This window comes from Scylla paramamosain, chromosome 23 (assembly GCF_035594125.1).
Source record: "Scylla paramamosain isolate STU-SP2022 chromosome 23, ASM3559412v1, whole genome shotgun sequence".
Lineage (NCBI taxonomy): Eukaryota > Metazoa > Arthropoda > Malacostraca > Decapoda > Portunidae > Scylla > Scylla paramamosain.
The window spans coordinates 8,732,986-8,742,985 of NC_087173.1; the positions used below are offsets into that span (position 1 = coordinate 8,732,986).

General features: G+C 40.7%; 1 protein-coding gene across 1 annotated transcript in view; it reads left to right on the plus strand.

Moving 5' to 3' along the window:
• Positions 1 to 10,000, plus strand: part of LOC135112110 (hemicentin-2-like) — a 51,026-nt gene that overhangs the window by 28,502 nt on the left and 12,524 nt on the right. The window contains exons 6-7 of the mRNA XM_064026099.1: positions 5,586 to 5,717; positions 7,949 to 8,119. Coding sequence (XP_063882169.1) covers positions 5,586 to 5,717; positions 7,949 to 8,119 — 303 coding nt within the window. The remainder of the gene's footprint in view (positions 1 to 5,585; positions 5,718 to 7,948; positions 8,120 to 10,000) is intronic.

Sequence of the window (10,000 nt, forward strand, 5' to 3'; positions counted from 1 at the left end):
TCTCTCTCTCTCTCTCTCTCTCTCTCTCTCTCTCTCTCTCTCTGTTTTTCTTATTCTTTTGCTTGTCTTGTCTTGCCAGATGATATGCCCAGGTTAAGTTAGGTTAGGTTGGGTTGAGTCGTATGTATGTTCTGAGTTGTTGTTTTGTTTTGTCTTGTGATTGCTTTTTTTCTTCTTTCTCTTTTTTTCTTTCTTCTTCTTTTTCTTCTTCTTCTTTTCTCGTTTTTCTTCTTTTTCTTCTTTTTTTTCTCGCTTTTCTTCTTTCTTCTTCTTCTTCTTCTTCTTCTTCTTCTTCTTTTTCTTCTTCTTGTCTTTTAGTACTTTGAGTTTGGGTGAGCTTTAGTGTTACATAAGTTTTGAAGTAAGCTATGTAATGTTTTATTTCCTTTAATAGTTTCGTTTTTGGATACTTGTTTTAAAATTTTTTCAGCAGTTTCATCTTAGAATTGTTTTTGAAATAGATTTTTTGAATAGTTTGGTTTTGGAATAGTTTTCAGAACAATTTTTAGAGCAATTAAATCTTGGAATACTTTTTGAAATAGCTCGTGGAGTAGTTTAATTTTCGAACATTTTGTAACAGGTTTTGGAAGTCTCTTTTGAAATAGTTATTGGAATGTGATGCTTTATTGAATAGTTTTTGAGATTGCTTTCCACCTGGGGATGGCTATTGAAATACTTGTTCATGGAATACTTTTGGAACAGTTTTTAGAATAGTTTTTGAATGTTGTTTTTGGTGTACATAATTTGGAAATATCTTAGAATAGCTTCAATTTGGAGTAGATTTTTATTTTCTTAATTTGAGGATAATTTTACCTTTTAATGATTTCAGGAGTAAATTTTTGGAATAGTGTTTGGACTAGCCTTATTTTTTTCAATAACTCATTAGTTTTTTAATAGTACATTCTGGAAGAGTCATATTTTCCAGTATCTCGCCCATTGCTACAGCGAAGGTATTGATTTTCTTGGCTTTATGCGTTTCGTCTTTCACTCCGAGGTTAATTAAATTTCTTAGTACTGTTTTGTTTCTGCTGAGCCGCCTGTACGTCTTTCTTCTTTAATATTGACGCTTCCGATCACAGGAGGGGGTTCGCCTTTCATCATCCTCATAATTTCTTTCCCTTCACTTCATCATCATCAGCGTTTCCTATTTGCTCTCCCTTGTTCTTCCCTGCTGTGCGATCTCTCGTTCCCTCCCTTGCTCCTCCTTCATTCCCTTATTAAGACACCATAAAAAACGGGATTCAATGTACCGAAGGCTAACTCAAGCAAATTATTCGTCCCCGTTACACAATAGGAAGTAAAACGCTGAGAGGGGTACAAGGCGCCCTCCTCTCACGATAAAACACCTGAAGAGGGTCGCCGCAGCAGCAGCAAATGTTTCCCTTCAGATATTTATGGGATTCAATAACGTTACCGCAAGCAAAGTTTTCACAAGAGGCGATAAATCATGCACGGGAGGAAGCAAGATTCACCGGCTGACAAGTTCAATTAGATCCTGCTAAATATATTACTCCAAACGCCGTCATTACTTCCGATCCCGCGCCTTCCTGAAAGAATAAACCCCATCCTTCGTGAAAAAAAGTTAAATTGTGCCCTGAAAATTACCCAAGCGAACGAACAAAAAAAAAAAAAAAAAAAAAAGAAAAAAGTACTTTCAATATTTCTTTCACTTTTCTTTCTTTTTTTCTCTTTCTCTCCCTCTCATCGGAGTCAGACATGCGATTGAAAAGGGAGAAAAATTGTTGTCTTGTTACAGTTCATACGTAAACCCCCGAAATGTAGCGTGGATATATATATATTTTTGGCCTGTGTGTAACTCTGCAGTCAATCTCGTCCTTTCCATGTACACGCAGGACTCCTCGTTTTGCAGTTTCATCGTTTTTCCTTTATAAATCTTCATTCCCTGCTCTATATATTCCCAACACTTCTTTTCCCTTCCTCATAATCAGATCCTCATTCTTCTCTATCACCTAATCTCTCCCCTTTCTTTCATGATTTATTCACTACTTCATTTTCCGCATTCCCCTCATTCTCTCTCTCTCTCTCTCTCTCTCTCTCTCTCTCTCTCTCTCTCTCTCTCTCTCTCTCTCTCTCTCTCTCTCTCTCTCTCTCTCTCTCTCTCTCTCTCTCTCTGCACTTCCTTCTTGTTCTCTACGCCCCTTCATTCCCTTTCCTTTACTATTTTTTTGTATCTTCGAATCAACTTTCTTCACATATTCGTCTCTCTCTCTCTCTCTCTCTCTCTCTCTCTCTCTCTCTCTCTCTCTCTCTCTCTCTCTCTCTCTCTCTCTCTGCGTTTCTCATATTCGTCTCAATTCTCCTCTGAATTATCACCTTCTTCTGCATCTCTTCATTCCTTCTATGGCTTTTCTTTCTTTATCCACTCCTGCTGCTCCTCCTCTTCCTCCTCCTCCTCCTCCTCATCTCTCATTCCCCCACGAGATTTGTTCCTTCATCCACTTTATCCACTCGTTCTTCCTTTATCCACTTCTCCTTATCCCCTCTTCTGACACACTCGTTTCCTCTCCACACCTTCTCACTCTGTCACTGTTCCCTTCTCTACTTTTTCTCCTTAATCTTGTTTTCCCTCATTACTCACCTCCTCCCTCACTTACTCTGATTCTCTCCCCTCCTCTACTTCGCTTCCTCCCCGCCTCAATCACCTCATCCCTTCTCATAACTTCAATTTTCTTCATTTTCTTCATATCCTTCCTCTTTCTCCGTCCCTCCCTTTCTCTCCCTCTCTCTCTCCCTTTCTCTCCGCCATTAATATTTCGTATACCTGGAGCAAGCTTGGGTTTTTCTTCCCTTTTTCTCTCTCTCTCCTCCCTTTGTTTAATTTCTCTGCTAGTCAACGTCTCATGATTTTAATATTTTATCATGCTTGGTAAATTCGCACACTTTTTTTTTAATAGTGTGAGTACCGTAACGATTTCTCTTTCTTTTTTTTTTGTCCCAGATTCAGATAGTAATTTAAAGGTGAAAGTTGGACGGAATCATAGAAAAACTGACGAGGTATCATAATTATTTCCCATAAATTGAAGGAGGAAATCTGTGAATCGAAGGGATATTTTTTTTCCTTTCAGTTTTAGTTTTCATTCCCTGTCTCTCGAAATACGAACAAAAACGTTGAAAAGAAATAGAGAAAATTTTGAGGGTGGTAATCCAATGGAAATCGAAGTAAGAACAAAAATGTATATATAAAGATTGAGGTGATATGAAGAAATGACGGACAAATCAATGATTTTTCAGTGTTCCTCACCTGTACGTGGAAACACCCAGTAAAAAAAAAGTTGAAGTGTGATATTCCAATAAAAATCGAAAGCAGAACAGAAAAGAAAAATAAAGATTGAGGAAGTATGAAGCAATGACAATGACACATGAATTATTTTTCACTATTCTTTCCCTGTCTCTGGAAGGTCAGCAAAAAGAAAAAAAAAAATGGAGAGTGATAATCCAATGAAAATCAAAAGTATGAAAAAAATAATAAAATTGATAAAATAATACCCAATGAAAACCAGGCGGGGAAAAAAATGAAAATCTAATCTCAACATGTAATCCAAATATTGCACTTTAAAAAAAAACAAGCTCGAGGCGTGAAACATATATGAGGGGATTAAAAATGGCTGGCGCTAATGCTTTTCTAAAACGCAACCAATATTAATAAAAACAACACTCACCAGATATCCGAGTTTATCCTTCGCCGTTCTGTAACAAAAAATATATATGAATAATTAAACAGAAGTAAAATATTAACCATATATAAAAAAAAAAAATAGATATATAGCTTCATCACACACGGCTTATATAAAATTGAAAAGAAAACGAATATTTATAAAAAAAACACAAAGAACACACAGAGATGAAAAAAAAAAAACAGAAAGAGGCCAAAAGTAACAGAAAATATATAGGAGGGTCATAAATCTACAATAGATTAATACCATACACAAACTGAAAGGAAAACGAAGCATTCTGAAAATATACAATAAAAAACGAAAAAAAACAATGCCCTTGACCAAAAAAACAAACATGTAAGGAAAAAATAACTGAAATCTAATAGAAGCGTTATACAGCTACACTAAAAGCCGGACAGAAAACGAAGCATTCTGAAAACACATAAGGAAAAAAATAACCGAGCACTAAAAACTACACATACCATTCACTGATTCCGCTGACGCACGTGACCCGGGGATAGAAAACGGAGGAGCGAGAGAGGGAGCGAGATAGTGAATCGTGGGAAGCGGATTCCGTAGACTTTCCGAGCCAGTCCACGCGGAGTGAGTTGATTCGAAAGTGTACTAGGAGCGATCCATACGTCTCTCTCTCTCTCTCTCTCTCTCTCTCTCTCTCTCTCTCTCTCTCTCTCTCTCTCTCTCTCTCTCTCTCTCTCTCTCTCTCTCTCTCTCTCTCTCTCTCTCTCTCTCTCTCTCTCTCTCTCTCTCTCTCTCTCTCTCTACTCTCACTTTTTTCTCGTTTTTCTCGCCAAGAGTCTCTCCTCTCAAATCATCGCCAAGTCTCTCATTCAAACTCCCTCCCTCATTTGTCTTGGTTCGTCTGCCTCCTCCTCCTCCTCCTCCTCCTCCTCCTCCTCCTCCTGCAGTCTATATACACCTTTTCTTTCTTCCTCACTCCTACTTTTTTTTCTCTATTTCATATTGACTCGACTTGTTTTTTATTTCCTTTTTCCTATTCGTGCCTTCCTGCCTCTCTCTCTCTCTCTCTCTCTCTCTCTCTCTCTCTCTCTCTCTCTCTCTCTCTCTCTCTCTCTCTCTCTCTCTCTCTCTCTCTCTCTCTCTCTCTCTCTCTCTCTCTCTCTCTCTCTCTCTCTCTCTCTCTCTCGATTTCTTACAGCCTTTATTTGTGCATTGAAATATATATGTATTATGTATTTGCTATTTTTTTCCACTCACAATATTTATTTCACTTCGTATATTTGTTTTCCTCATTTTTCCTGTCTTGGTTTGAATTTCCCTTTCCTCTCTCCTCCCTCTCCCTCTCCCTCTCTGTACCGTTTCCGCCTCTCTCTCTCTCCCTATATACCCTCCCTTCCCATCTCAGTTATTTTTCTCCCTACAACAACCTTTTTCCTCCCTTTCCCCTCCCCACGATACATCCTCCCCCTTTCCAACCCATCTCCCTTTATTCTATCCCTTTGTCCATCCTCCTGTCCTTCAGTCTCGCTTCCTTGTTTTATTCCTCATTCCTTTTGACTCTATGTCCCTTTTCGTAAACCTTTCCCTTTCTGACTGGCAGCTTTTCCCCTTCTCAATTCCTTCGTGCTTTCCTCTTTCGTCCATCTTCCATCTGTCCTGCCTTATACCCTTAGTTTTTCCCTCGTTCCTTTGGTCTATGTCCCTCTATCTCCCTCTTTCTCTCTCCTCCTCCATCTTTCTTCCTCTCGCTTCTTTCCTATCATTCCCTTCTCAGTTCTTCTCTTCTCTTTCTTCTATCTTCCTTCTGTCCTGTCTTCCACCCTTAGTTTTTTCCTCGTTCTTCTGATTTATGTTCCTCTCTCCCCCTCTCTCTCTTCCTCCCGCGTCCTTCCAAGCTTTCTTCATTGGTCTCTTGTGCTCTCTCTCTTCCAGTCCGGCCAGTGTGTGCGGCCAACCAGACACTGCAGTACAGAAGAGTAAGAGGAGAAGCTTTAACAATAGTGTGTTCCTTGCTGGCGTATCCCCCGACCTTAGTCTACACGTGGGCCATTAAGAAGACGCCAGGTAAGTGTGTGTGTGTGTGTGTGTGTGTGTGTGTGTGTGTGTGTGTGTGTGTGTGTGTGTGTGTGTGTGTGTGTGTGTGTGTGTGTGTGTGTGGTAGGGTGTGTGTGTGTATGTACGTGTATGATTGGGTGGGTGAGAGTGTACGTGTGTATTGGGAAGGGGGAAAGACGGGAGATATTTACGTATGTGGGGAAGGGTGTGTGTGTGTGTGTGTGTGTGTGTGTGTGTGTGTGTGTGTGTGTGTGTGTGTGTGTGTGTGTGTGTGTGTGTGTGTGTGTGTGTGTGTGTGTGTGTGTGTGTGTGTGTGTGTGTGTGTGTGTGTGTGTGTGTGAAGTCGGTTTGGGTTTTGATGGTCTATAAAAAGTAAAAGAGCGACAGAGAGAGAGAGAGAGAGAGAGAGAGAGAGAGAGAGAGAGAGAGAGAGAGAGAGAGAGAGAGAGAGAGAGAGAGAGAGAGAGAGAGAGAGAGAGAGAGAGAGAGAGAGAGAGAGAGAGAGAGAGAGAGAGAGAGAGAGATAAACTAACAAACGGAAACCAACGATAAGAAACAGATGGATGAAGATGGAATGGACAAAGACAAACACAGATTGAAACACAAAGACAGACACACAGACAAAGAGACAAAGACAGAAAGAGACAAGCAGACATACAGACAGACAGACAGATAGATGCATAGAGGCACGAACACTGAGTCAGAAGCGCTCCTTAAAACTACACAAAGCCCGTGCACCAACACACACACAAACAAACACATACACACACACACACACACACACACACACACACACACACACACACACACACACACACACACATATTGTAATATCAATCACACCGTCTCATCTCCACCACCAACAAACATTTCGAACCCTGAAACACAACACACAGCACAACACATTAACCAGAGAACCCAAATTACCAACCATCCACAAAAAGAAAAAAAAAAAAATGACGAAAAAATATTCTCTCCTTTACTTTTACGCCAAAAGCACAAACAATACTTGGTAATTTACCCTGAAGAGTTTACATTTTTCGGAGCATTTTTTTCCATCCGTTCAAATAAAATGCTGTCATGAACTTAGACTAAACACACACTCATACACACACTCATACACACGCGTACACACACACACAGACAACCAGCTACCCAGCCACCCAGCCAGCCAGCCAGCCAGCCAGCCAGAGACAGACAGACAGACAGACAGACAGACAGAGACACCCACACATACCCCTCCCACACACACACACACACACATTTCAAAGTATCACCACGTTTGGAGCAGGATGTGGGAGAAAAAAGAAAGTAATGATGGGGAAAATGTAATGATGAGGAAGTTGAGATGGGAAGTTAGGATGGGAAGTTAGAACGAGAACAAAGGATGGAAAAAAAAATAAAGATGGAGATGAGAAAGTAAGTAGAACATTGAGTGAGAGAGAGAGAGAGTGAGCGATAGAGAAAGATTCATTACTTTTCATCGCGTCAAGTAAAGAAGGGAGAAAAAGTAAGTAGCACATTGAGTGAGAGGGAGATTCATTAGTTTTCATTGCCTCGTCTCTCTTAAAGGTGGAGTCCTCCTCTTTAACATTAATTGCTATTCTATTAACGGTATTGTCTCCTTAATGGTGGAATCGTTTAAATTTCACCAATACTGCCTCTTTTACACCGACGCCTCTACGACCCTCACCTGTTCCCACCTGTTTCCACCTGTTCCCGCCTGTTGCCACCTACTCCTGCACAGGTACTCAGGTATTCAGGTACACGAACCCACACTCACATGCATATATAGATGGCTAAATGGATGGATAGATAGATAGATAGGTAGGTAGGTAGGTAGATAGATAGATAAGATAGAAAGAGAAAGATAGATAGATAGATAAGTAGAAAGAAATAAAGAGAAAGAAAGAGAGAGACAGACAGACAGACAGAAAGACGGACATACAGACACAGGCAAACAGATAAAGCTAACTTTATTAACCACAAACTTGTAAAAGAGAAAGAAAAAAATATAAAATCACATTAAACTATAACAAACTGAGAGAGAGAGAGAGAGAGAGAGAGAGAGAGAGAGAGAGAGAGAGAGAGAGAGAGAGAGAGAGAGAGAGAGAGAGAGAGAGAGAGAGAGAGAGAGAGAGAGAGAGAGAGAGAGAGAGAGAGAGAGCAATTGAGTAAACACCAATTTCGTATCTTTCACCACGCCGTATCCACACATGCATACTCTTTCCCTCCTGCAGACAGTTCCCCCGAGAGGCTGGCGAGCGTGGGGCGGAAGGAAGGCCTCACAGGGCGCTATACTCTTCCACGCCTTAAGGAGGAGAGGAGGGAGGAGCAGGTGGTGCAGTGCTGGGCGCGAAACACTGAGGGAACGCAACTTTATCCGTGCAACTTCACCATCTTCACGCAAAGTAAGTGTTTTATCTCTCTCTCTCTCTCTCTCTCTCTCTCTCTCTCTCTCTCTCTCTCTCTCTCTCTCTCTCTCTCTCTCTCTACTCACTTTTAAACATCATTCAAAGGTAAACTTTATTGTATTTGATTATTTATAAAGTATTTTCTTTGTACGTGTTTTTTTCTTACGGTTGCCCTCTCTCTCTCTCTCTCTCTCTCTCTCTCTCTCTCTCTCTCTCTCTCTCTCTCTCTCTCTCTGACTGGTGGTATCAGATGCTGCTGCTGCTTCAATTTTTCTTTTTACGTACCTTTTTTCTTTTTTTCTAATATTGTTGCACGGAATTCCATTTCTCTTTCTTACAGTTAGATTTTCCACTATTTGTTCCCGTGGTGCCAAACTTCCAGGTTTTATTCACCCTTCTGGCTCACCCTTCATCTTTTTTCTTCAATTATCTGTTTCCCTGGCGCCTCTTCCTCCTCCCCGTCCTAGTATTCTCCGCGCTCTCTTTTTCCTTCCTTTTATCTCCTCCCCTGTTACTCCGTGCCTTTTCATCTCTCCTCCTCCCTCGCCATCCGGTCTTTTCTCCTTCTCCATGTCGACATTTCCATTTAATTCCTTCCTCCTATTCCTCTCTTCCCCTCCTATAAGTTTTCCATCACTTCCTCCCTATTTGTATAATCTTTTTGTCTTCGTTTACTTCCTCTTCCTTCTTCTCCCCGTCCTCGTCTTCAGAGAGTCTTATCATGACATTAACAAAGCAATCTGTTCCCTGTAAGTCACTTATCTTTAGCTATATGGCTTCTATCATCTCATTAGTTCAGAAGGCTACTTTATTTTCAATACAAAAGGACGTAGTAGTCTTTCTCCACGAGTAACTCAATACTTCACTAATGTAGTCTTGTTTTATAGACTTAGAGCCACAGTCCTCCCTTTTAATTTGGAATTAACTGAAGAAAATCATCCTTACTTTATCTGTCCTACTTCTAATTTTCTTTGTATACCTAAACTCACATTACTTTACTTAACTTAACCTCACTTAGCCTAGCCTAGCCTCACCTCACCTCACTTCACTTCACTTACCTAACCTATCTTGACCTCACCTAACCTAACAAGCTAACCTCACCTAACCTCACATAACTTAACCTAACCTCACCTCACCTAACTTAACCTGACCTCTCCTCACCTAACCTAAGTTAAGTTAACCTAGCCTAAACTCATCTAACCTCACGTAACTCAACCTAACCTAAACTAACCTCTCCTCACCAAACGTAACCTAACCTAATGTAATCTCTCCTCACCTAACCTACTTTAATTTAACCTAACCTAAGCTAACCATACCCGTTCTATCTGTCCTCCGTCACGCGTCTCAGTGAAGAAAATAGTCCTTCTATCTTTCCTCAGCACACCTCTATCCGTTTTCAATATTCCCTGTTTTACGTTCCCTCCGTCTGATCTGGTAACCACTTCTCTCTACACTAGCGTCACTTTTCAGATATTTATTTCGTCTATCTCACTCTCCCTCTCTCTCTCTCTCTCTCCCTTTCTCTCCCTCTTCTTGCGCAAATTCTTCGCTTCACGTTTTCTTTTCGCCATCATATCCTTCCTTACACGTATTTTTCTCCTCAATATGTCATTTTTCTCTCACTTTATCCCTTCTCCTTCATCTCTTCATTCAGCGCAGTCTCTCCATCACATTCTCTCTCTCTTTCTCCTCACTTTGTCGATGCATATTCACGCGTATCATGTTTCCTTTTCATCATCATATTCTTCTTTACACGTATTCTCGCATCGATAAGTCCCTTTCTCTCTCTCTCTCTCTCTCTCTCTCTCTCTCTCTCTCTCTCTCTCTCTCTCTCTCTCTCCTTTATCCTGGGTTTATCATTCGTGCTTCATTCACCAT